This window comes from Balaenoptera ricei, chromosome 9 (genome assembly GCF_028023285.1).
Source record: "Balaenoptera ricei isolate mBalRic1 chromosome 9, mBalRic1.hap2, whole genome shotgun sequence".
In the NCBI taxonomy this organism is placed as follows: Eukaryota; Metazoa; Chordata; class Mammalia; order Artiodactyla; family Balaenopteridae; genus Balaenoptera; species Balaenoptera ricei.
The window spans coordinates 32,607,405-32,634,987 of record NC_082647.1 but is presented as its reverse complement, the minus strand read 5'-3'; the positions used below and the strand labels follow the sequence as shown (position 1 = coordinate 32,634,987).

At 40.0% G+C, this 27,583-nt stretch overlaps 1 protein-coding gene across 4 annotated transcripts in view; it reads right to left on the bottom strand.

The window, feature by feature from the left end:
• Positions 1–23,101, bottom strand: part of CTTNBP2 (cortactin binding protein 2) — a 161,602-nt gene extending 138,501 nt beyond the window's left edge. For all 4 annotated transcript variants that reach the window (XM_059933528.1, XM_059933529.1, XM_059933532.1 and 1 more), the window contains exons 1-2: positions 22,900–23,101; positions 11,248–11,355 (exon numbers count right to left, since the gene is read on the bottom strand). In XM_059933528.1, coding sequence (XP_059789511.1) covers positions 11,248–11,355; positions 22,900–22,980 — 189 coding nt within the window. In that variant the 5' untranslated portion in view covers positions 22,981–23,101. The remainder of the gene's footprint in view (positions 1–11,247; positions 11,356–22,899) is intronic.
• Positions 23,102–27,583: the final 4,482 nt, after the last annotated feature.

Here is a 27,583-nt window from a genome sequence, read left to right as displayed (position 1 = left end):
TCCTGCCATTTTTTTCAGATGCAAATGAAAGAAGAAAAACAAGTTGATCAAATAGAGAAAAAAATATCAAAAAATGAAATGTAACTACAAGAGAGATTTAACAATGACTGAAACGTGGGAAGATGATCAGGATAGAATTAGCAGTTCCTTAGGTACCTCATCCTTGTCTGTTTCAGAAATCTCCATTTCCTTAATGGAAATTTGGGTCATGCAGCATTCACACATGCTCCAGAAGGTTCTCATCCAGAAGATGAGAATATCCTTATTACAGAACTTTTCTGTACTTGGTGTGATAATTATTGAGAAGAAGAAAACATTTCAAAAAAAAATCAATGATGCTCTTCTATATTTTCATAATTGCCATTCAATAAGATCTTAGAAGTCTTGCCGGATTTACTTCTGTTTATAATTACCTGCAGTCAATTGGGAGGGAACAGCACATGATTAAACAGAAGACTTTCCAACAACAATTTCTGTGTAGTTTCAATTTCTGTGCAGCTTTTGATATTTACAATTGACTACAGGTGTGTGGGAAATGTTCTGGGAATTCACAGCATTTAAAGTAAGATAAAGATTCCATGAATGACAGCTTCCAGCTCCAGGAAAATGATTAGTGTCATTAATGTTTCCTTTGAAGCAGAGGCATGGTGAGAGCCAAGGTTAGGAGTCAGAGAGAAAATGGCTTATTGATTCTCAGAGGCTGTTTCTCTATTCCTAAAGTGGGCAACTATAACTGATCAAGAGATTTCATACAGATGACAGGAGATAATGTATGTGAAGTGCCCAGCACATAATAAAAACTCAGTAATGTTAAGTCCCATTCCATCCCCACGTCCTGCTCCAAATTCTGCTTGCTGGAAACTGCAGCAAACCTCAGGATTCCTTGGAAGCATGAGTCAAATGGAACTGACCCTTTTCTTGATTTCAGTTTGCCTACTGCCTAGACCACAATCATGGGGTGAAGGAAGGAGGTTGTAGAAAAGAAATTGTTTTAGTTTGAAAGGATTTTTTTTTTCTGTAATTTATCTTTATTTTTATAGTGGAGTATAGCTGATTTACAATGCTGTGTTTCTTTCTGGTGTACATTCCCTTGATTCACTTACAGAGAGAGACGTCTACATATTCTTTTTCAGACTCTTACCAGTCTTATGTATTCTCTTCCGGTGATTACAGTGTGTTGAGTCGAGTTCTATGTGCTATACAGTTGTTCCTTATCGATTACCTATTTTCTCTACGGAAGGGTATGCCTGCAAATTTCCACCTCCTGGTTTATGCCTCACCTCCTCCCACCTTTCCCCTTTGGTAGCCATAAATTTGTTTTCTAAATCTGTGATTCTGTTTCTGTTTTGTAAATTAGTTCATTTGTATCCATTTTTAGATTCCACCTATAAGTGATATCATATGATAGTTTGAAAGGATTGAACCACCTCCCTCCTCTTCACTTTTAGATGGCCAGGAACAAAGGTGGCTGTAAACAGAATTATTCATGCCAAGTTTAAAGCAATGCCACCGAAAATCAAAGATTTAGCATAAAAAAGAGTATGCTGCCTAAATATGAAGATGTGGGAAACAGACTGACAAGCTGTAGGATAAGTATTTATAACGGTTCATAGGTCTAACTGTTATCCCACCATTTCTATACACTTAAAACGTCACTTTTAAAAATAATTAACAGTACGTATTATCCTATTCCCAAAACACTTTAGAAATTTCCAAAATTGCTAAGCCCTCTTTTGGCGGGGGATAATTTTACTTTAGAAAACGTTGTCTGGACGATACCTGACAAGTCATTTCTCTCCACTCAGGACCCGTACAGCCACCCCAGGAGCCCCCAGAAATGCTGCTGACTCTACCTCTTTTCAGCCTGTGGTCTGATTGTTCAAAATTTCCATCTGATTTCCTACCACTGCTTATTTTCCTGCCTGCCTTAGGGGCTGCAAGGATAAATTAGTAGCCTAGATTAGCTTTAGTTTCCATCTGGCCAATTCTGACTTGAGGAGTGAGAGTTCTACCCTAAGAAATAAGAAGCAATGCCCACTTTATTAGATAGGAAGCAGGTGACCAAGGTCTGTCCTATAACTTTCAAAGTGTGAGGAGGAGGAGAAAGTGCAGGGGGAAATATTTTCTACCAACACAGACTGAGATTCAAATGCAAATACTTTTTTCAAGCACCTATTATGTGCCAGATCCTTTGCTAGGTGCTGTAGCATATTACCTTGTTTAATCCTTAGAATTCAGACAAACCTATGACTTTGCATTAAGGCCAGAGAGATGTGCTACGAAAGCACCCACCCAGCCCCATTTACCTAGGGATTTAAAGTCTTCCTTAAAGGCAGAAGAGCTGCAATGCCCAGACACCAGCACACAGATGGTCCTTTCCTTCTAACTTGGTGAGAATCAACCTATGCTGTGCATAAAAATTACTACTCAGGCTTGTATATACAAAACTATGTCTCATGTACTTTACTGGTAAGTTAAGAGCTTCCCAAGGGCTTACTATCTGCATTATTTTAACCATTAAAACCTAATGCCCATAGGAGATGCAACTCCACTTTAATACAGGTAAGGTGCCTAGTGCAGTGCCTGACACCAAGAGAAGACTCTGTCCACGGTCTGTTTTCCATGGAAGAATGTCATGAGAAGGGGTCGGGGCTGCTGGAGAGCTTGTCGGCTTTAGCATTTTATTTTTGTAAGGGGTAACTATGTGAGCATAAGCCCTGTAATGGTCCACTTAAAATAGGCCAACATAGATGTCCTGGAGGAGAACAAATTCCGACCGCGTTGAAATGTATTTTACATTCTTGCCAGGTCATCTTTAGCACTATGTGAAGCAATCTTCTGCTACTTTTCCCAACCCTCTGTGAAAAAGCTGAAAAGGAATTTGATTTTATAACAGATAGGTCTTTAGATATTTACAGTAATCTTAAGTTATGAAAGAAGAGGTCTTTTAACCAAAAAACTCATTTAATTTAAAAATCTAAGCTGAACTGAGGAGAACTGGATTGGGGGAAAAAAAATACAACTGAAGATAGAATTTTGCCTTTTAAAAAATTTCATGTGGAGGATTTACCTTATCAATCTTATCTCAGGTGCACAAGACCTTAACTAAAAACCATAATCAGCTCATCTTAACTGTTTGAAGGAAAACACTGTTCATTGCTAAGAGACAAAAGTAACGAGGAAGCACATTTTCCATGCCCTCTTCAAGGGCAATATTTGGAAGCATCTGAGATATTCACATTTCTAAGACAACCATTATGACATTCTACCTCTTTACTATGGCTCTCCTACAAACTTTTGTCTGCCCAACAGTTAGGGTGTTCTTTGTCATCTTTCCCTTGAAAGTGGTGATAAGCTAAAAATATTTACATTTAATAAATTAAACTTCTGATACAAAAAAATAGAATACACTATAATTTTGCATTTTCTTAAAAGATGACTTTAACAGCACATCAAATCACTGGGATTCTCCAGCTTAAACACATCAACAGCTGACCACCTCAGGTAGGATGAAATCCAGCCTTTCCACGGCCTTCGCCCTCCAGCATGGTCTGGCCCCAGCCGCCATCTGCATCTGATCTTGTGCCACTCTTGCTTGCTCTCTGATTTCCTGCAGTTCCTATCAAGTATCAAGCTCCTTCCTCTCCAAGGGCCTTTGAATGTGCCACTCCCTTTGCCTGAACACCCTTCTTCCAACTGGGCTCAGGATATCCCTCCTTCAAGTCTCAGGGAACATCACTTCCACAAGGAAGTCTTTTCTGACCCAATATAAGCTACCCTTAATCTCGTTAACATTCTTTCCTTTTCTTTCATAATCATAATTTGTACTTAGATATTGTGTTTATTGGTTTAATGTCAATCTCTCCTACTAGACTCTAAGATCCATGAGAAAGAAAGCATACCCCTTGGTCACGACCCTCGAAGCCCAGGACATGCCTGAAGACAATAAACATCTGCTGAAGAAACGGATGCTGGATCCCCTCACCTTTCCCCACCTTGTCCAACTACATTTGAAATATGGGATATAGCCTTTCCTTTCTTATTTGTTCAACAACTATTTATATTTTGACTCAGAAAACTGAAAAGCAGAACCTGAAACCTCTTTTCTTCCCAAAGTAACCACAACCAAAGAGAAGGAGGGTAGAACTTTGGGTACTGCTTTAGACCCTTGTTTCTTCTTATAATCAAGATAGAATTAGTCATATACGTGGCAAAGGAAATTCCCACAAGAACCCATGACTCGTAGCTTAGCCACTGAGGGTTAAGATGAGATGGCTGAAATATTATCAGAATGCATCAAAGGAACGAACACCTTTTATTTTCAGATCACAAGGAACTAATTCTAAAGTAACAGTTAATTGAACTGACAGTCCCACAAATTATGATAATCTTCAAAGTGTACAAAAGTACATTCCTGGTTTCATACCATTTGTAACCCTGAACCTATCCTGCACCCAGTGTGGATCAAATGGTACATCACTGAGCTGGGAAAGCTTCATCTTTAGTTTGTTCTCACAGATATCCCGCTAATTTATTAATAATCAGGAAGAAAATGTTACTTGAGTGACATCAGTTGCGTATTAAATGGTAGTGATAAACACTTCGCTTTCGTGGCATCATTACCTTCATTTTTTTTTACCATATGATTCCATTTATATATTTTTTTTATTGAAGTACCATTGCTGTACAATATTCTATAAGTACGATACAGTGATTCACAATTTTTAAAGGTTATACTCCATTTATAGTTATTACAAAATATTGACTATATCCCCTGTTGTGTTGTACAATGTATCCTTGTAGCTTATTTTATACCTAATAGTTTGTATCTCTTCATCCCCTATCCCTAATATTAAAAAGAAAGCAGTATTTTGCCTGATAGTCTTCTATTTTTTTCCTTCACTAATAGCAAATGTTCAACAGGGCAAATAAAGTCTCTCCGAAAAATCAAAATTAATATTTCCTGTTTGCCCTACTAGACCAAATACAATGCTATTTAAAAATCATCAGCTATTGTATATTATGAAAAACTCATTTGCTTGCAGAAAAAACACAACGTCTGGTCAACTCTCTTCCTTTTTCTAGACATAGAACAAAGGCGTTATCTCAGCAGACGGGGAAGAAAACAATTTATGTTTCACGAATTCAGCTCTGCTCAGCAAATTCATTCGTTAATTAAAATAAACAGCACAAAAAAGGGTACGTTTTGGTCAATCAATTGCCTGCAATCATAGGAGAATTTTGAAATACAAAAGGCTGCCTGTTTTACTTAGCTGAAACCAGAATGTTATTCTTTTATCATTATTTAGCAGACAAGTCATATGAGGAAAACCCTCACAGTACTCTGTAGTATACTCGCAGCTGCTTTCAAAACGAGTGGAAACATTATTCTATTTAATGCTTCCATTTTATTTAAAAAGATTGACTTTGTTCTATGTAAAGTTTCCAGCACTGAGCCATACAGCCATAAAGGTTTTTGAATTTTAAAAATAAAACATTTAAGTTCTGCCTAAGAAACTGTAATGCAATTTTAAATCTGTGGCGTGTTTTGAAACAGTCATGAAATTTGTTAAAATGGGCATTTTCAGATTAATTTTTAGCTCTGAGAAAAAATATTTCACAGGAAAATCACTGGATCATAAAATATATTTGAATCATTAAAGTTCTTACATTTATTTCAGCAAATATAGTTTTGAAAGTAGCATTTCCTTAACCAGTATTACTTTACAGCAGTGTTTCCCAAATGGGGGTGATTTGGAGACCTTTTTGGCTGTCACAACTAGGGAGGTGCTGCTGGCATCCAGTGAGCAAACAGAGGCCAGGGAGGCTACAACGCGTCCTGCAGTGCAGAAGACAGCCCCTTCCCTGCAACAGCAGCAGCAGCAAACACCTGGCCCCAAGTGTCAATCGTGCTGAGGGCGAGAAACCCTGCTTTAAAACAAAACCTTTAAAAAAAATTTTTTTAATTGAGTTTTGAACCCAATGGAAAGGTCAGGTTTTCAAAAAGGAACATATTCTAGGCAAAATACATACTGAGTCACCGCCTGAGAAAGTATAACTTCGGCCCAAATGACACTACTCAGAACAATTAATTTTAAATATATAAAGTCAAGATAGAAGAATTTTCTAAATGGGAACGATCTTGGCATTGTAATAAAGCTCCACTGACATTCAAACTTTCTGTGCCTGGTACAAAGTAGGCACTTAACAAATATTTACTGAGGGAAGGAGGAAGAAGGATCTTCTTGTGCCATATCCCAGGACACTGTATACGGTAACATTACACCAAGATAATGGGCTGTATTAGGTTGTTAGGGGTCCTCTAAGCTCCTCCCTTCCCCCACAGCACTAGCATGTAGCCAGCCAGAGGGTGACATTCCCCAGTTTCCTATGCAGCTAGGAGTGTCCACAAAAGTTCTCACCAATGCACATGTGTGCGCTGCTTACAGGAAGTTGCTTCTCCTTCATTTCCTCCCTTGCCCCCACCCTTCACCGTAGGTTGGGATGTGGAGGTGGCATTGACCAAGTTTCAACCGTACAGAGGACGCTAATTCCCTATGGAGAGCAATAAGCCACCTGAGTAGCTGAACGACCACTTGGCACAGAGCTGCCCCTCCAGCAGAGATCAATCACCTCCAGAATGGTATGTGAGAAATGAACTACTTATTTAATCTTTTATACTTTGGGTCTCTTTGTTGCAGCTGCTTGCACAAGTCAATTCTATAATCTGATATCCCCTATGATACAAGGGCTACAAATGCTTTCTATCTGAGGAAATGTGAAACTGGCTAACTTCTTAAAGTTTCAGTGCGAATAAGACTTGAAAATCTGGATTATACGGTCACTCTATAGTGACTATTGGTTAGGATGAAGAACTGCCATGTCTGTTAATAGTGTTAATTCTCATTTATCTAATCCAAATGGAAAAAGAAGGCAAATCTGGAGCTACCTGCCCAAGGAATTCATTGTTTCAATGATATAATATTTACATAAACTCATGCTAAGGATAGAAAGCTAGACCCTGTAAAAATGGAGGCTAAAACAATTTTAACTCTTAAAATTTTATAATTACAGCATTTTCATCTTCCTGCCTTTGTCTCCCCTTTGAGTAAGATGCTGGTAAAAATACTAGTAGCAAGAGGGAAAAGGGAGTGAGGGCCAGAGGATTCCACAAACTAAACACTGAGCATTGAAATAATGATTTCTGGATTAAGTTGGATATTCATACCTTGAACATTCAATTACATTTGATTCAAAAGGCTGTGTGTCTGGGGCTTCCCTGGTGGCGCAGTGGTTGAGAATCCGCCTGCCAATGCAGGGGACACGGGTTCGAGCCCTGGTCTGGGAAGATCCCACATGCCGCGGAGCAACTAGGCCCATGAGCCACAACTACTGAGCCTGCGCGTCTGGAGCCTGTGCTCCGCAACAAGAGAGGCCGCGATAGTGAGAGGCCCGCGCACCGCGATGAAGAGTGGCCCCCGCTTGCCGCAACTGGAGAAAGCCCTCGCACAGAAACAAAGACCCAACACAGTCATAAATAAATAAATAAACCCAAAAAGTTAAAAAAAAAAAAAAAAGGCTGTGTGTCTATCTTGGTTTTCAGAAAATACAGCTGCTTCTTGTTGCACACATTCTTTATTAAACTCCAAAGTATTTTCTAGATTTTATTTGATATAGAATATATTCATTCAACAATTTATTCCTACTTTATGTGAATGAGGGGGAAATCATTGAGAAACAAAATATTTCTTATGCGATAAAATTAAAACATATTACATTTAAGCAGCTTTATGCAATTCAGATTTTCCACTAAATTGCTCTTTTTAAAATATAATTTCCCAATAAAAATTAATGTCTTGAATATTATATCTGTTATAAAGTCATAAGCATACTGAGAAATATTTTTACCTTAAACATCTGAAAACAGTAAAAATACCAAAATATATATTGTAATTTCCTAACACCCTTCCCCCAAAATCATATTTATAGATTGCCCTGACAAGTCTATGGCCATTAATCCAAGGATCTATGCAACTTTTCATGGTAAGCTGACAATCAAGAGCATCAGGATAACATGATTAAAAAAGTAAAATAGCTTGGTCTCAAATACCTTTCTAAAGTTTCTAAAATTCTAAAGAATTTGAATGCCTCACAACAGAAATCATTTCTAAATTTTAATAAAATTCAGGGCACAAATTAGGCATCTTGTATCTCAAAAAAAAAAAATCACAATTTACATATTAAATTCAAAAATCTTTACTATACTGAGAAAGTACTTTTGACTTTTTCTTTAAACAAAATGTATTTCTCCCAACTGAATACTGTTTACTAATTTAGATTTTGACTTTTAATTTAGGAATAAGTTTATCTTATAATATGAAGTAAAAATAAAAGTTTCACATTCTCTCTCCTTCCCAATTTCTTTCTGGGGCACTAGCCAGTCACTAAATTATATTCTACTGTTAAAGGAAAAGGTAACTAAAGGACACATCTGGACCCAAGTAAATATTTCACTAGTTTCACCAGTTCCAACTAATGCCCCCAAGGGAATAGTCAATCAGTAAATCACCACAGTGAGTCTACCACAGCTACGACAGGTATATGAAAATGACATTATTACCCACTCCTAAAAATGCAATGATCTAAACAAATCAATCACAATTCTCAATTTTAAAAAGGGACGAAAGGCTTTAAGAATCTCCAAACATGCCAAGTTCTGGAATGCCACATTTTCAACCTGAGAAGTCTCAATCTCTTTGGGCTTCCTTATTGTTTGTTTGATTTCAGTCTATAAATAAAAGAGACTGGTATCAGCCAGTGGTCCTCCACAGGGGCAGTACCCTAGATGTCTTGGAAATAAGCAAGAACAATTAGTTTTCACAGTGATTGGCACTTAGGGAGCAGGGCTAGGGGTTTGCTACACAGTCAGGAACTGTCCGAAGTCCCCAGAATTTTCAAATGTCCGTCTGCTCATTCCTTTCATTAGAACCTTCAGTATGACTATCTGAGCCTAAAGAGTAACTTCTTTTCACACATAAACAAGTTGTTTTAATTCAGTTCTAACGAACACTAAATTTTTCAGCCATTCAACTCTCATGTAAATGTCTGCTTTTGTTGGGAACTTTACCAAGTGTCATTCACCATTTCAGAAAAATCACCTCACCAATAGTAAATCTGCTCCCTGTACCTAAGTCAATGACATGGCATGTGTGGATCAGGATTCTTTTGCAATGATTGCACTCATGTCAATGTTATAAGAATAGGTGGGAACAGCCATCTATTTTATCATGTCTTCCACTATAGTCATGCCTGAGCAGTTATACTGCTGAGCAGTTATTCAGGCAGTTTCATGCCTGAAACACCTAATATTTTATTATAAATTACTCTCCTGTTACTTTGTATCACAATTAGGGCAATGTATTGGTTATTTTTAACATAGCCTACTTACATATGCAATTTTCCATACATTTCATTTCAGCATAGTAAAAGGGTAATACAAAGTATTTTATGAAAATGAAAAACTAGGTCTGATAGATATGCAAATCCTGACCTAGAATATCACCTAAGGCTCCTGGCAGCTCCAACATGCTTTGATTCTATGAAAAACTTTCAGTTCGGCAAGCCCTGATCATTAGCAAGCCTTTACCTCTGCTCAAGTTTGAAAGTATCGCAATTAAGTAAAAATGAGAAATACATGTGGTTGCTAAGGTGCTACATAAAAACACAGACTCTGCTAAATGCTCCAACATTTGTGTGAGCAGAGGGAAATGCCACAGTGCTGATGCCTTTTACAGGTGAATAGAGAGGGACAGAGAAATACCTAAGGGAGAACTGAAGCCCTCACATCTCTTTGGTCTCAAGAAGCTACACTACTGGCCTCACAGGTGACTGTTGCCTTGTTCTCTCCTTGGGCTGAGGGTCACAGATCTGAGTGATGCACTGCCTTAGCCTGTCTCCCCCAAAGTTCATTCAAGAAAATACACACTGGCAAACAGTGCAAATGTCTCGAAAGTGGAACAGGAAGAATACCTCTCACTATCAAACCGTGCACAAGTCTACTTAGCAATTCTTGTCCTTCAAAAAGCAACACCCTCAATTCATCACTGGCGTGGAGGTGGTATAACCACACTCCACTTTTTCTGAGGCCATCATTCTCTGTCAACAGATTGAAGAATAATTATTATCCCCACTATACCAATTTCCAGGTTGTGAAAATGTACTTAACTCATTATTTCAGGAACCGTTGCCCCTTGCCCCACTGGATTCTCAGCATGTCCACCATCTCCATTATGTCTGACCGTCCACCGCTGTTATCTCTTTCCCCACCATATTAGCACCCATGGGGGTAACCTTGTTTTTATCGATCCATTCCTCAGAGTTTCACTTGTTAAAATAAACTCCCTAAGACAAAGTTTGAGGAAATATTCCCTGGTGAAAAAAATAAATCCGTACTTCCTGCGTAATAAATATATCCCTCTCGGTCAAATGACCAAGAGCCAGGAAACACCTGATTACATACAAAGTATTAAATATAAAAGAGAAAAATAAAACCTTAAGTTTGGCTCACGTACCAAAACAAGCGCAATCTTGGGAGTGACCAGTTAAGCTTTCTTGATGTAGGATTTTCTAACATAATTTTTAAGGAAACAAAACTCTACTGAGATATTCTAATTTACTGGAAGATAATTCTTTGCAAATTATGGAAAGTTAAAAATTACTGTAAGATCAGATGAAAAAAGTAATAAAACTATTCGAAGATACATATGTACATATAAATGTTTAGTTTTTAACTCAAGAGTCTCTGAAAATAAGAAATCATAATTTATACAGGAAGGAAAAAACCTCTATTATCAGCAATTTCTTTTATAAATGATTCTCTTAGTTTTTCCTCACTGGCCTCACATATGTTTAGGATACCAAGCTACCAATTTTCTGAGAACTTATGTCTTTAACCAAATACATATGGGAAACATAAAAGGATTTCAGAAGCCATACAGCTTAATTCTCGAGTTCCCCAAATTAAACGGTTTAGAATCATTCCCCCTCCTTTCAATGACCATCTGACCTCAGTGTGTGTTTGGGCTTATCAAGGTTATGGGTTGGTATTTGGGGTAAGGGGCGCATTTTAACCTGATGTAACATTTAAAATCTATATGACTCAAAAATTAAGAAGCAGCAGCTTTGCCACTGGCCATTTGAGAAAAGAAAATGATACAGAAATGGGACTCGGCCCTAGAAGGTTCTTACCCGCAGGGCCTCGATGACGAGGTCTCTGGCCTCCAGCTCCCCTTCCATCACGCTGAAGAGCATCCGAAGCTCTGATTTACTGAGGTTGTCCACATCAAAGTCTTTCTTCTGTAACACAAATTTTAAAAAATGAAAAAACTTCCTAAAGGTATGCAATGGACCATTTTTATCCCAGTGGCTCAGCAAACTCGAGGGGCCCCGTTGGGCAGCAATCCACGGTCTGACCTTCTAGGAGGAGAGGTAAAAACCACAGTGCCAATATCCCAAATCTCTCCACTAAGGAGATCTATTTTCCCAGCCTGCCTACCCACCTGGCTTCAGGATCTCTTCAAATTATACTGTGCAATATAAATTTAAAGTCCCTGGAGTTTGTATCAAAACAGGCCCAGTGTGTGTTGGGGAGAAGTTGCGAGGGTAGCAAAGAGAGCACGAACGTATTGCTCGAAGGGCCCCAACATAAAGGCTCCTGTGAGGTTATTATAAATTCCAGGACTTCCAATAATAACGGGTCATGTTTATAGAACACTCTGCAGCAGAGGCCAGCAGCTAGCAGCCTACAGCCAAATCTGGCCCACAGATGTGTGTTACTTGGGCCACAAAGTGTTTTGTTTTATTCAGTCAGTGCTAAGAAAATCTAAAGATGTCACCCAAAAATCCAGATCGCTGGCTTCCCCTCAAAACTCAGATGACCGGGTAACCCCAGATTCACATTCCCACAGGGTAATAATCCGTAGAGCCAAGTAGCTGCTGCCCCTTTAGAAGAAGCACGCTCTGTGCTACCCGCAACCGAACACACACACGCACATGTAGTGTGCTTGTAAGAGACCTGGCCTGCCACCCACATGTAGTCATCTGGGCCTGTGGTCAGGCAAGTCTGGTTCCCAACTCTCTTGTCTCCAACTCTGCCCTCTTTCCTCACAACAACTTCTACAAGCAGGTCTCCTGATAGCCATCTCATAGATGGAGCTGAGAGATGACGCGTTAGCGTGCTCACAGCCGGGCCTGGGTGAGTCCCCAGCCCCAGCTTCCCCTACAGCACACAGCCCACTTCTCCCTTCCGCGGAGACTCATTTGACAAACCCAGTCACCATCAGAGGGAGGGGAACACAGGTTCATCCCCAAACGTCTCAGGACACCCGACCTCAGAAGCCAGTCTTCAGGACGTTTCCGAACATGCCTTCGCATCTGCCTAGCACCCAGTGGTTTCCAAAGAACTCTCAAAGAACCAAATCTAATCTAATAAGATAGATACCATCCCCTCTATTTTTCGGATTAGGAAACCACAACTCAGGAGTCGGATAATGCACGCAGGTCACACAACCAGGCAATGGCAAAACTGCAACCAAGTACTGTGATTTGTCTGCACACTTTGTCAGCATGGTGCCAACAACATTCTAGAGATGAAAACAGTGCTATTCTATCAATGATCCAGTGAGAACTAGTTCAGCACCTATGTATCTGACAACGTACTATCATTGTGATGACACAGAAGTAAACATAACAAAGCCTATAAATGATTCCAGGGACTTCCAAACAGGTGTGGCCAGAACTGGTCACTTCTCAGTTTCCAAAGAACCTTCTGGAAGAAGATGGTGGTATAAAGGGGAAAGAGACCAGAGCTAGCTGGCTCTCTGAAGAAAGATTTTAAAAGGATCTTCCTCTTAAAACTGTTTCTTTTTGCACATACATTCAACAGAGCAGTTGTTTGTAAAGGCAGGGGCTAAGGATGGAAAAAAAGAAAAAAACCTATAGCAAGCCTACAGGATGGATAGTTCTGGGAGACCCCTGTTTGGAAGGTTAACTTATGGATGTTCCTGTGAATAGTAAAGTCCAATATACTAGGGCTTAAATTCTGCTCCCATTCATAGTTGTTTCACCTAAGTCTTATAACCCAGTTCTTTTCAAATTCAGGCATAAGAATCAGCTGGAGATTAACAATCTGTTAACACAGATTGCTGGGCTCCCTCCTTGAAGTTTGATTCTGAGGTGGGGCTGTGAATCTGCCTTTCTGTGTGTTCCTGCTGCTGTTGGTGGTTCTGGTCCAAAGACGATACTTGGAGAAGCATTCTGTAACGTATCTGAGTCTGTTTTCTCATCTATATAAAAGAAACCCCAACATCTATCCCACAAAGTTCTTGTGAGGATTAAACAAGAACTTATCAATGACATGCACCTCCATGTTCACAGCAGCACTATTCACAATAGCCAAGACATGGAAACAACCTAAATGTCCATCGACAGATGAATGGATAAAGATGTGGTACATATATACAATGGACAGCTACTCAGCCATAAAAAAGAATGAAATAATGCCATCTGCAGCAACATGGATGCAACTAGAGATCATCATACTAAGTGAAGTAAATCAGAAAGGGAAAGGCAATATGATATCACTTATATGTGGAATCTAAAATATGACACAAATGAACCTATCTACGAAACAGAAACAGACTCAGGGACACAGAGAACAGACTTGAGGTTGCCAAGGGCGAGGGGGTCGGGGGAGGGATGGAGTGGGATTTTGGGATTAGCAGATGTAAGCTATTATATATAGAATGAATAAACAACAAGATCCTACTGTATATGTATAGCTCAGAGAACTATATTCAGTATCTTATGAAAAACCATAATGGAAAAGAATATAAAAAAAGAATGTATATACATATACATTCACTTTGAATCACTTTGTTGTATAGTAGAAATTAACATAACACTGTAAATCAACTATACTTCGATTAAAAAAAAAGAACATGTCAATGAAGTGCTAAATAAAGGCAGGTGACTGTTATTATTAAAGCTGACAGCACCCAGATGTTTTATGTAGGGAGGAGGGCTATTGGCTATGAGCCTATTTCTTTGAAAATCTATCAGCCCAAGTCCAATAAACTCAGTTTATTGACTATGATGAAAGACTCTTTTATCCTGGTTTTTCCCACTGAGATGGGAGAGTTAGCCGCAATTCTTATGTGCTTTAGATGGTAACGTTTTATTAATGCTGCTGCTGGTGGTTCTAAAGATTTTAATTAATTGTACATTTTATTGTCCTTGTTTCCCTGAAGCTTCATAAGCAAAGCACTTCACTTTAAAAACTAATAAATTATGAAAGACATTGCCAAGATTCTGATTCACATTAGAGTCAGGAGAGCTTGCCCTGGTTCCATCATCAACATCACAACATGTGACCTGCAACCAACACTTCTATTTTTTAATATATCATCGTCAATAAAAAGGAAAATTCATTAAAGAAACACTGTTACAAGGATTCTTGCTAAACCATAAATTATGTTACAGAGAATGTTAAAAAAAAAATCTGTCTCCCATCAAAATATATTAAGTGATGTATTATTTTAAACATAGAGTGCATCTGTCTGCCTGCTTCTCTCTCCCCTACGTCTCACCCCCACTTCCTCACTAAATACACTTCTAATCCTGGCCTTCAATCATAAAAATATTATAAGAATATTTTCAAAGGGTCATTCTCCAATACTTGATGTTTTCATCCCCTATTCTGGCAAAACAGGATAAAAGAAAGTACATGAATTATGTTACAGGTCTTAGGACTCTCAGTATTTTACAAATAAATTCAAAGCATTTTGGTATTTTTAGAAAAATAAAGAAGCTCAGAAGCAAAAATCCCATTAAAAAAACTCTATTATTGTTTCATATTAAGTGTCATTTATCTGACCTGACAGCCTTATAGTACAAAAGTACTTAGATATAGAAAAAGCAATTACTAAAGTTTCTTGGTTTAAGAGCAAAATAATTATTCTAACTTGTATAATTTTTAAACCACTTCGAGGTAAAATTGATATAAAAATGCTGTACATATTTAATGTATACAATTTGATGAGTTTGAAGATAAGTATATAATCAGGAAAGCTTCACCACAATCTATGCCATAAACTAATCCATCACCTACAAAAGTTTCCTCTCATCCTCTCATTTTTGTGATAAATCATGTAATATTTTAAAAGACTAACTAGAAAACCTAATTTTCAAAAGAAGAGACAAGACTGGATAGATCTAAATGCCACACTCACATAAAAAATTAGGATCTCCATAAAGGCACCTAAGCAAACATGATACCCATGCCCCCCACCCCCCAAAAAAACAAAGCAAACATGTACAGAGACTAAGCTTTATTACTACTGCAACAGCTTTTCCTAATTAACAGAGAAAAATCCAAATCTCATTTTTTAGTGATGGCAAGGCACTCAGAAAGTAAAGGGAAAAAAAGAAACTGGTAGATTTCAGCTCCACAGGCCACTCCCCTGCCTGTCATGTTTGATGTCTGCCAGGAAAAGTACTCTAGGAAAAGCACTTCTTAACACCTAGTTTTAAAAATCTGGCACAGGCAGCTTAAACTAATCCAGAGTCTGGCCATCAGATAGAAAAACTTCTTTGGGGCATATATACATGAAAGAGGAGACACAACCTCAAACTCTTCCTGTTCAACACAGCGGTTTGCAACAGCTCTGAATTATGTGGGGCAGGTGTGGGGATGGCATTCTTCTGGATATTCTCCTATAGGCTCGGAGAGAGGGAGGGAAAGGGAGTAAGATGACAAAATAGAACCTGGCTGAACTGTCATCTTAAATTGCCAGAACTGAACATAGGCCAATACCAAGTTTCCTCCACTATCACTCTCCCCCGACCTCTTCCTGAAAGAAACAAATCTAAAATACTTGGTTTATGTAGGGAATTCAACAGTCACAGCCAAAAAGGGCCAGAAGACCCTTACCTGTATCCTTTAGGAATTAATGGGGTGAGCACATTGATGGGTACCATAAAAGCCTTCAGGAGTTATTATGAGTCACAGTGGCAGAAGTGTCCCTCAGATCTTTACCCAAACACATCAGCTATGGTGAAAATCTAGTGACCAGACACAAAGCCAAACATGTGCTCTGGCTTCTCCCACAGACACCAAGAGCATCTCCTCCAGTTTCAAATCTAGTGGGTTGTGCCTACATTTGATCAATGAATTTACAAGGGAGGGAGGAGGGGTACCTAAGAAAGCAGATGGACTGAAAGAACCTTATTTCATCTCTTTGGATCTCAGGTTTCTCAGCGGTAAAATGAGAACGCTGTACTAAGTGATCTTTAAAATCTCTTCCAGACACCAAATGTCCTGATTTCACATACCATCAGAGTAACTGGATTACTGGACTGAGGAAATTTAGGTCATGCGTTGAAGCCTTTGAGAAATATTTGAAGAAAATTGATTTTGCCTCTTTACTCAGAAGTAACAGAAATGTATTTTCCTCCCAGTTTAATAGTGGGTACTAATAATTAATAATGCATTTAGAACTTTCTGTGTAAGCAAGGTTTACGCTTTGGGAATGAATAAAAAAGGCTGTAGGGAAGGGAAAAGCAATGAAACTCATCTTGAGATTAAGCAGAAAAAGCAAAATTTGAACACTATCATTAACATGAAAAAATTAAAAAGAACACTTACAGTATTTTTAAGATGTGAATTTGGCCAGTTATAAGGATTTTCACGATGAAAAGCATGTGTTTCCATGGTCTAAAACTATTTCAAATCTCTGCAGTTATGTCTTGCTTTGAGATTATTCCTCCTGATTTCTCTCCACAGGGAGGTAAGAGTTTTCCTGACCAGGGCTGCACACCTCTAATTTCGTTCTTCCTAATCCTCCTTTCTCCTCTAATTCATCTGAATCCCATTTTCTTCAGGACACAGCTCGAATCCCACTTCCTTATGTCTTTCCAGACACATAAATCTCTCATTTTCTCAATTCAGTCTTAGAGTCGGTTCTATTCGTTTATTTACAATTAATCATGCCCTGCTTTGTGTCTTTCCTCACTATATTAAACTTACTTATCCATATTTACTCTATTTTCTCACCTCTACTAGAAGTGTCAGGACAGCAAGAGTATTACATCTTTACATGGTTTTACCTAACATATATGCCTCCCGCTTTTGGTGTGAAAATGCCTCTTTCTCTCAGTATAACACAAACCATGTATATGATGTGTAAACGGATATACTAGTCTTACTAAGATACAATGTTATGGCCCACTCTAGGGGCAACTAAGTAACTGATCAATCATTTTCATTCATTTTTCAAAAACCATTTACAGTAACCTAAAGTAGGGCAACTTGGCGTGTGCCTTTAAAGCCACATGCTGAGAACTCGGGATCAACTCTCCATGGCCATGCACCTCAAATCAGCCATGCCACCCGGGGTCTGTCATGCAAGACAAGCAACTCAGTGTATTAGAAGGAAGTAAAACCAACAAGTAAACAGACTGTCAGGAAGGAAACCTGGTAATGGATGTAATTAATTTCAAGTTTGAGAAAATGGGAATGAAAAGCACAAACGTGGCTCAGTTAGGGGCGGCAGCCTCTGGTAATTAAGTGCAGCTACCTCCCTTTTCCTCCCTTTAGATCTCCTCTCAGCCTCCAATTTTCCTTTGGAAAAAGAAAAGGACCACATCTCAGATAAAGCAAATGTCTATTTCCATCTAACTCAGTTTTTCAATGTTAACAACACCCCTATGTGGGACATGGATCATTTTCACGTGTGAGCTGGCACCCAGATCCAGTAATTGTCCTTTAAGGAGCTTAGAATGCATTAAAGACTATCACTTCAATTATCTGCAGGTGGCAAAGGTCAGCACGCTGATTTTCAAGTGAAGACCTGAGACATGAGTGACTAAATGATCTTCTTACAGTTACAAGGCCCTTCTGTAGCAGAACTCAGGCCTTTGGCATTACCTTGTTGCCTTTTCAATGAAATATAAAAATGTCAAAACCAAATCATTTGCAAACAAGTGTCCATTCCACATAACAATGTTGGCTCTACTACACTTACTATAATAACATTTTAAATCCATGTTCAACCTATTTGGTTATTTACTAACAATTTATTCCAAGACAGCAATTTTTTTTTCTAAAACCAGGATTTCTACATGGATGGCACCACACTGTGCGCAGCATTAATAATATGGTCTTATTATTTTGTGCAAGTTATTTTAACAAATTAAAGTAAAATTTTTAAAATCCTCTGCTTTCAATGTCATCATTATCATCATCTCTCTTGTAACTGTTCTCCATTTCTTTACCTAACCATCAAAGACAAGTTTCCTTTTCCATGTTATATTAGTCCCGCAAAGGAGCTCCAACAGAGAAGAATACAATCAAGTGCATTCAAATAAAGTCTCCTTCTAAAGCAATACTTAGACGGTGCTTAGGTGGTAAAGTATGCAGGCGCAGAAGGGAGAGAAACTGTCCATCCTTCCTGGGCACCTTCAAAGCTGAATTCTAGTCCCACATTTCTAGACATGTGCAGACTATTGCAAACCTCCTCCCTGCCCAATCTTTCCTTCTACTTCCTTTTCCTGTTTCCAAACTTCCCTGCATCTCCCTCTTGATCCCCTCTCAACCATCCCCTCCTCCACACCCTAGTGGGTGATTTGGCCTTGACTCTATTGTTAGAAGAATTCGGGATGGGAGAGGTGCAATTTCCATCCCTCCACCAAGCATCCCCAGCCTCAACCATTGTTTTGAAGTGGGAAAATTTAAAGGGAAAACTAACCATGTTGGAAATTAAATTAAAAAAAAAAAAAAATCTGTGAAGTATCTGAAATATCATTGAGAAAAGCAGCTTAGAAGGGGACAATATAAAAATGAAAACCCAAAACCATAAGAATCAGGGTCATTGTTCTCAAACAAGAAGAGCCCTCTAACATCTATAATGTTAATTACTACAAACGGCAGGCCAACAGTTTCATCACAACCTAGTAACACGTGAAGTAAAATTTCTAGTTAGCCAATCAACATTAAGAATTATGACACAGCCTCTCGGTGAGTGTTCATTTTCTTCATTCAATAAATATTGGTGGAACATCTACAGTGTGCCTGGAACTGTGCTAAGAAACCTTAGCTTTTACAAATGAAACCCACACTGCTCTTCTTGAAAGAAGAGGCTGCTCTGTCCCAGCCAGGGCCTTGCTGTGCATATGATCAACAGCAGATATTTGTAAATGGCTAAGTACTAAGTCTGTGAACCATTTTCTCACCTCATAAAGTTATGTGAAACACAAGAGGATAAAACCAACTGGCAGTCTAGCCTAGGCATGTATTCAATCATAGAAGAGGACAAATATTTTTCTCTAAACAAAATTGCTCCTGTGGGAAATATAACAGTGATAGCAACAATAACACAGTCCAAAAAACAGATGCAAACAGAAATATATAACCTATTTAAGAATAAACAAAGTAAGAAGCATCATGATAAACTCAGTTATATTCTGATCTTTGGGGAATATTTTTGTGTATTTCTTCAATGGTTAAGCAGTTTTTCTAAAGCACATACTTGAGACTGAAACTTCTATGCTCATCTTTGCCCCAGGCCCCCTCTCAGGGAACCCTAGAAACCCGCCGCACTTGTACACAGCTACCTGCAGTCTCCCTGCCCAAGTCCTCCATCCTTCTGTGGAATGTTTCCAGATCTTTCCACTAGGAATCCTGCCTGTGACTCTTCTTCTCCAGATTACTAATGCAAATTTTTTGTGCCTCTCATGACACCATGGTCTTTGATTTGATTCCTTGGTGCATGTGAGGTTCTAGCACTGAAATGTTTTACTTTAGGACAGCAAAGATGTTACAATGTCTCCACTTCAGTATGTATTTGGTAATGTGTGTTAAATCTACAATATTTCTTACCTAAATCATACTGTGAAACTTTCAATACTCTAGAGCTGCCACATAACTGTAATTTAATTTTTTAAAGAAAGCTTAGCAAAATTGGCTAAAACGTTTCTTTTTTTTTGCATTTACGTTGAGTACTGTCACCTGGAAACACAATTTTCAAGGTGCCAGCTGCTAATTTGTTTAACATCACTATTGTGCATTTTTAACAAAAAAATTGTCCAAGTTTTTTCTTGTCACTATCACCATGACCACAAAATTTATATCTACTTTTTATATATTAGTTGCTCCAGAAAAGCCCAGAATGACAAGAATGTTGGTCAGCTTCCCAAACATAGTTCTAAAAAGATCTACATTTTCCTTTCACTCTTAAATTCTTTGGTGACAATAAAAAGCTGGAAGATTTCTGTTTTCCATAGTGCCTTGTCCATTAGGAGTTATTTTCAGAGTAGAAATAGCAATATAGTCTAAGAGTCATCACATTTGGCTAAGGTGCTGAAAATAACCCAGGTCTCCAGCATGGTTCACAGCAAAGACTATTAATATGACCCTACTGAATAATGTAGCTGTTACCTTAGCCTTATACTTGGGATGCTTTCAGGATTTAAGCAGCTAAGAACAAGGACCACAAACTAAATTTAAAACACTACACTGAAAATCATATTAAGCTGAAAACTATAAATTAAACTTGTCTCTAAGCAACAATCTAAATAGTCAAAACTTAGTGAAAACATTCACTTTCAAAAATAGTCTACTGCTTTGGGTCTCCATTGACTCATTACTACCAAATACACATATAAAATGCATAATAAGTAAACCAACTTGAAATGAAATAGATTTCTAAAATTCAAAAAAGAATTATCCACTAAAAAATTAAGTCCTCAGCTGCCATAAACTCAAATGCGTCAACATGCCTTTAAATTTTAATCATTAGATAAGAGGCAGTTATAATGACAAATATTCTTCAACCTAGCTTTTCTTTCATTAAAAAATCAGTCTATAGGTCAAGTGGCTGACATAGGCGGACCGTACTTTATTAAGTGAAAAGTTAAATGTCCAGTTTACTGCATAAGAAGCCATCATTAAAATTTCACTAAAGTACCAAACATTTTTTAAATACTAGATTAAGAATTCTTATTGCATCTCCTCAGGACCCTATAGGATTTTATGGAAATAGAAAAGGGGTTTCACTTTCACAGTTTTTTCATGGCTATTCAAATCAACCAGGGTGAAATGATCAAACTTCTACCTATAAGCAGTTAAAAATCAGGCTCCTGCAAATTTTAAACAGCAGAAAGGGAACACTGAACTTGTTAACACAAAAATCTGCCTAGTGTCTAAGGCTCTGTTTATAATCTAACCAAATAAAACTATAGGTCAGCTACAGAGCATAACTCAGCTGTTTTTGTTTGGTTTAACTGTCAGGTGATTAAAATACTGAGGGTAATAGAAAAACCCATTTTAAGTCAATTAAGCAAACAAATTCAACCTTCCTGGGAAACAAGAAACACACCCCTCTTTCTTTTTTCTCTCACTCCCCTCCCCTTACCATCTCTTGGGGATGAAGGTACCCAATCACTTCAACTTCTCGGAGAGGTTTGTTGTCTTAATAGCTAGCTTCTTTATTTTACTTCACATAGGTGAACTGATTTCCTGCATCACAAGTAGACAGGTTTCATACGAAATCTTAAGATCACATTTTCTACGTAAAGAATGAAAAATCTATTTTCCTAAAAGTTTCAAATCAAAACTTGTCAGTTTCACAAGTGGAAATCAGCAGCCCTCCGCCTCCGTGTTTCCTTCTCTCCCTGTTTCTCTCTTTCCTTCCCAGGCTCAGCTCCTCTCATGCCCAAGTAGCTTTCCTCCACATCTCTCCTCTACCTCTCCAGAAAGCCCTACCTCCAAACGGAAGGGGAGGAAGTTCAAGCAGCCCTGGCTATTCACACCTGGCCCTGCCCTCAGCTGCTCCTTCACCGACGCCGGTCAGGTCATGAGTGGGAAAAACGGAGGGGCGTCCACGCTCGGCTCACTCCATCCTACCCGGAATCTCCTGGGGGAGCAGCAGAATCGCGCCAAGGGTGGGAGGCGCTCCCAGAGCTGCCTTTCTTTGCAGATTCTTGCAGCTCCTGCCAAGCTGCTTCCCAAACCCCAAAAACATTTCCACGCAGGAAATGTGGGACCAGCCTTCCCCTAAAGTACGGGCTGGAAACCAACCGTTGAGCCTGTGTGCACGGGGAGATTCTGGGGGTGAAAGTAGGGACCAGCGATGGATGGAGGCTCATTTGGCTTCTAGACCCCAGGGAAGAAACACACTGTGTTGATACCAGGTGTTGAACCTCCACCTCGCACGGGCATCGTCTCGGGAAGAACGAGGACACCTCCCCCGCCCCAACCCCAATCCCCATCACCAAGAGATGGGGTAGCAGGCAGCTGGGACCCAAAGCGCCGGCGCTCAGCGGCAGCAGCGCCTACAGTTGGGCATGGGGCCTCTCCCAAGGGGTCTCGGGCACACGAATGAATACACTCACACACACAATGGGCATCCCCACACCTGCTCGGCGCCAACCCGCCTCCCCCTCGCTGCTCTCTGGGTCCGCTGAGAGGTGCCAGGCACCCCCGAGACACGCACCCACAGCCACGCGCGCAGCGAGAGGCGAACAATGGGGGGGGGGGTCCAGTTCGGCAGGAAACACACCCCAGCCCTCACCCCTGGCCAAACCCGACCGAAGCGGAGGGGGTGGGTGCAGAGGCCACACGCGGGGAGCCCCGAGAACCGGGCGGACCGGGGCTGCTTCCCGCGAGGCTCGGAAAGGACAGGCGGGATCCCCAACCCAGGCGGCCGCCTCGTCCCGGCCTCGGGGGATGAGGCACCCCGAGGAGGGGGCACCCCGAGGAGAGCGCACCCGGAAGAGCCCGGTCTGGCAGAGCGCCCCGGGGGCTCCCACCCCGGAACCCCGCGCCCACCCTGGGACCTCGGTTACCGCCGCCTCCGCCGGGGCCCTCGCCGCCTCCTCTGCGGCGCGGGAGAAGTCGGGCTCGCAGCTCGCGCCGTCCGTCGCCATCTTCCTGCTCTAGCGGATCCGAATGCGAGCTCGGAGCGGTAACTCCGGGTTCAGCCCTCCCGGCGGCGGGCGGCGCTTAACCCGCGGCGGTCCGGGGACGCGGCCGCTCGCAGCCGGGCCGCCGCCGCCGCCGCCGCCGCGCTCCCTCCGCCCCCTCGCCGCCACCCCCGCCGCCTTAACCCGCTGCGCGCCGGTGCGCCGCCAGCCGCCGCCTGGTCCCCGCCCCGGGCTGCCAGCCATCAGCCGGCTCCTTGAGGTGAGAGAACTGGGCACGTGCCCAGGCCGGGTTAAGGCCCGGAGCGCAGAGGCGAGAATCAAAGCTCCAGGGCGAGGCGAAGGAAAGAAGGCGCCTAAGAGCTGATTCGCCTGACACGGCCCCACCGGGCCGGCGGTGCAACGACGGACCGATTAAATGTCCGGCCTCCCGAATCCGAATTCTCTGTTAGAGCCAGGAAAGTCCTTCACTTCAGCCCCCTCTCTAGCCCACCTCTAGAAAACACAGAAGGCACCCTTTGCTTTTAAAAAAAAAAAAACAAAAACATTTTTTTTTTTACATCCAACACTGCCGCCAGGGCGTTTTTACCCATTTGGTGTATATGCCTGCCTTTGTTTGATTCTCCTTCTCCCAAAACCATCAACTTTCAGATCAAAATGCGTGCTGCTACCCTTTATTACGTTACACCCGGCCCCTCAGCCCTACCTTTCTATACAATCTCTTTTCAAGAAAGGTGAAGCAAGGCACTTTTTTGTTCTTTACCGCAAAGCTGAGTGATTTTCTGAAGGGCTAACCGAGAAGTGTTAAGTGTCATCGCTTGTAAAAGAAAGCTCTCTACTTTTAAGAGAATTTAAAAGAATTACTCCCATGTGGTGGGGACACACACACCAAAAAACAAAAAGAAAACAAAAACTTGCCTAAAAATTGATTTTATGGGAATTATAGGTCTCAGAAGGTATTTCATGAGATGAGTGAGTTAGGCTCAAGCTCTTAATTTTCCCTTCCCACATCGGATTCAGTTCCTACCCTTTCCTGCCAATTCCTAGGATGTGAAAATCTATCACCTTATCAAGACCGTATGGTACATGCCTTCCCAAATCACCAGATCCCAAAAATGTGTTGAAAGCACAAAATCAAATGGAGGCATTCAAGCTGTGTCTCAAAGAAGTAAAAGCAAACCATAACCAAATCCTGGACTTGAATTTCTGGAAGATGAATGTTTAGTCTGAGGGTTACAGATCAGAGTTCATTCTTTAAAATGGCAGACTCCTAATGAAAGGTCTCGGCACTTTAATTGCTTCACTTTCCAAATTGGATCTAAATATGACACAAAACGGGGCAGAGAAAAATCTTTTCTGCAAAGGCCCTGAAGGGGGGGAGGGGGATCAATACATTGTAAAAAGTTCCCTTCCAGAAAAGGTCTACATCAAGAAAGAAGTTTCACCTGGAACCCGGGGGTTAAGGGTCAAAGGTTTAGAAATCACCTCCAGGGTATCGTATAACCAGAGGTGCTCATTTATTTTTCTTTGACTTCACTCTGATAGCTACTCCCTCTCTTAGCCCTATGTTTTCCATCCCTGTTCATTGTACCACTTTCTTTTATCAAATATTCTCTCTGAAATTGCTCAATATTAGACTAACTAGATTCCTTATAAGATGAAAGAAAAGCATTTGAGAGTAAAACTTAGGTGCTGAACTGATAGTAAAAATTTTAAGTTGAAACCTAAAGCATTCCTTGTTCTTTTCAAAATGCATTTTCACATCACAAGGTAATACATTTTCTTGATACTGATACTTGATACTGATGTTGCATTACTACCCAAGAAATTAACCAGCCCACTTCTAGGGGGGGAGAAATAAAAAAGAATAAAAGAATAAACTTCACTTGGGAGTTAAGAACTGGGAATATGACATGACAGTATTTCTGGGAAGCAAATCCCATTCAATTTATACATGCAGCTCAATTTTAAAAAATGGCCATTGGGAAGAAATAGCTTCTATTAGTCTAAATAAAATTAAAGCAGAATCACATCACAAAGGAATCAATCCCTGAGTGGTTTCTTCCCTCTCACCTTTTTTTTTTTTTTTAATGAAAAATAAACAGGTTAAAAAAAAAAAAAAGGAGGAAAAAACAGTACAGCACATTTTCTAACTGCCAAAATCTAGGACCTGGGAAGGAAAACAAACAGCATTTTGTCTCTACCTTAAAGCTGCCACTGCCCACTGCTGAGGGCTGAAGGAATATCCCACCCTACTGCACAGAAGTAGAACACGAGGAGTTAACTCCCTCACCAGCTGCCTGGCCCAGGCTGCTTCTCCACCTGGAGGACACTTGCTGGGTTTTTTGGTTTTTTTTTTACTCTCCTGAGAATTAGCCTCTGTTGAGATTGCAAATTAACTCTTTCTGAAAGACTTCCTTTGCACAAAGACAGGTTCTATTAGCATCAAACCAAAATAGATCTGAAAGGGTAGTGACTGATGGCTCTAGAAATTAAATCTTTTGAAGCTTCATAAACAGCTAAAAAAAAAAAAAAAAAAAAAAAAGACATCCCAGGGTTAGAGTGAAAATTTCTGGAAGGTGGGGAAAAGAAGAGAGATGGAAGTATACACAGGAAGAAAAGAAACTAATATATATAACAAAATGAATCATGATTGTTAATCAGTAAATTTCTTTCATCATTTAAATGGAAGGAGAGACGGCTTTCCCTGGTGATCCAGTGGTTAAGACTCAGCGCTTCCACTGTAGGGGGAATGGGTTCGATCCCTGGTCGGGGAACTAAGATCCCACATGCTGCACGGTGTGGCCAAAAAAAAAAAATGGAAGGAGAGATACTGAATATTTTACAAACAGAGAAAACTATTGGTTTCATTATTTTCTGAATCCTGGAATAGAGGTATTTGTGCTGAGCCATAGCCCACTCTTCGAGATTCTCTTTTAAGACCAATGAAATGGGTTTCTGCAGCTAGAAATGCAGACTTAGCTTGGGGAGCCAAGTGGTTTTCTGATTAAACCATGGCCTCGACCTCACTAGCCACATCCTCCAACCCGCTAAACCAAAAACCCAAAGAGTTATACACAATGATGCAATGGGATGCTTCCTTCCATGTGAAAAGATGAAGGAACTTACACATATCCTAAAACAGTTTCCCTGGTAGAATAAGAGAATTCTTTATTTCAGTCAATGACAACATTTATGTTAACTCCAAAGAGCAAACCATATGTTATCATGCCTAAGTATTGCCAAATGACAAAATTACTGAGTAGCAAATCATTTCTGACTCTATCCACAAGGCTATAGTTATACAATTTAAATATTCCAGACCATGCTTATCCCTGTCTACACCGCAGTGACCAACCTGGGAAGCCCCAAATCTTGACATAAGGAACTCTAACAAAAGAGCACAGATGAGCTTTGAGTGCCCTGTATCTATCACATGTTTTTGAAACCAAGACATTGCCAGAAATGAGTTTTTATATGACCTAACTACATTCCCTCTTAGTCAACTTGTCATTATCTGCATGTGCTTAGGCTCTTTGTGGATTTCACTCAGTAAATTTAATCCTAATCTAGTTAGCCACTCTTGTCAACAGCCTATGGTTTTGGAAGGCCTCCTGGACCAACTGCAGTTGGTGTGTGCCAAGGGAATGCAAGCTAATTTTACCTAAACGAAAGCAAAACATAATTAGAAAATTAAATCTGCCAGGTAGAAGCAAGCCAAAGCTAAACATAAATATATTACTATAATCACTCCCAGCCCCTTTTACCACCACCTCTAGCTGGTAATTGCATTTGGTCATTCAATGCTAAAGGAATGTCCAAATATAAAATATTTTTGAAGAGTTAAAGGTTCAGTAAGAACATTATTCCCCAGTTTGGTCACTCAAAGAACAGAAACTAGGGCTAATACAGGACAATGAAGCAGTGTTGGTTCAGTTCTATTTAATGTTTTTAAAATCTTAAACCATTACTTGCTGATTGGACTCTTATCTGCAGAAGTCATTTACAAGAGTAAGTTTTACTGCAGAAGGATGTTTTAGTGCAAAACCATCACGGAAAAACAATTTTAACAAAGAAATCTAGGCCGCTGCTGCCCCTCATCCACCTGAATTGGAAATACTCTAAGTATTTCCGTTTATTCAGCCTCTTTAGCAACCCCACAAGCCTGCAGTATGTAGTTACCAGGCAACCACTAAAGCAGGGATGTTTATACCACTAGGCATTAATTATAGAGAACTTTATTTTTCTTAGAAAGTTTAAAATCTATATAAATAGGTTGTGAGATCAGACCCTTTTCTCCTCTGATGAGGAGTGTAGAACTAGCTATAAAATCAGAGCTGAGATTTTCTTTTCACTGTGGGCTATGTGTTATTCAGTTCAAAGGGAAATGTAACATTTGAAGAATTGATAAGGAAACTAAAGATGATGACCTTAAATTCTGACAAATATGTAGATGGCATTTATGATTGACTTAGTGATGATTTACTTGTGATACAAAATGCAAGAGAAAAGCCATAAATGAATAGCTCGTCAATGTAAAGTTGTGAAATAAATGATACATCAACATTTCCCAGACAATTATAATCTGTAGCCATATACCAAGTTAATG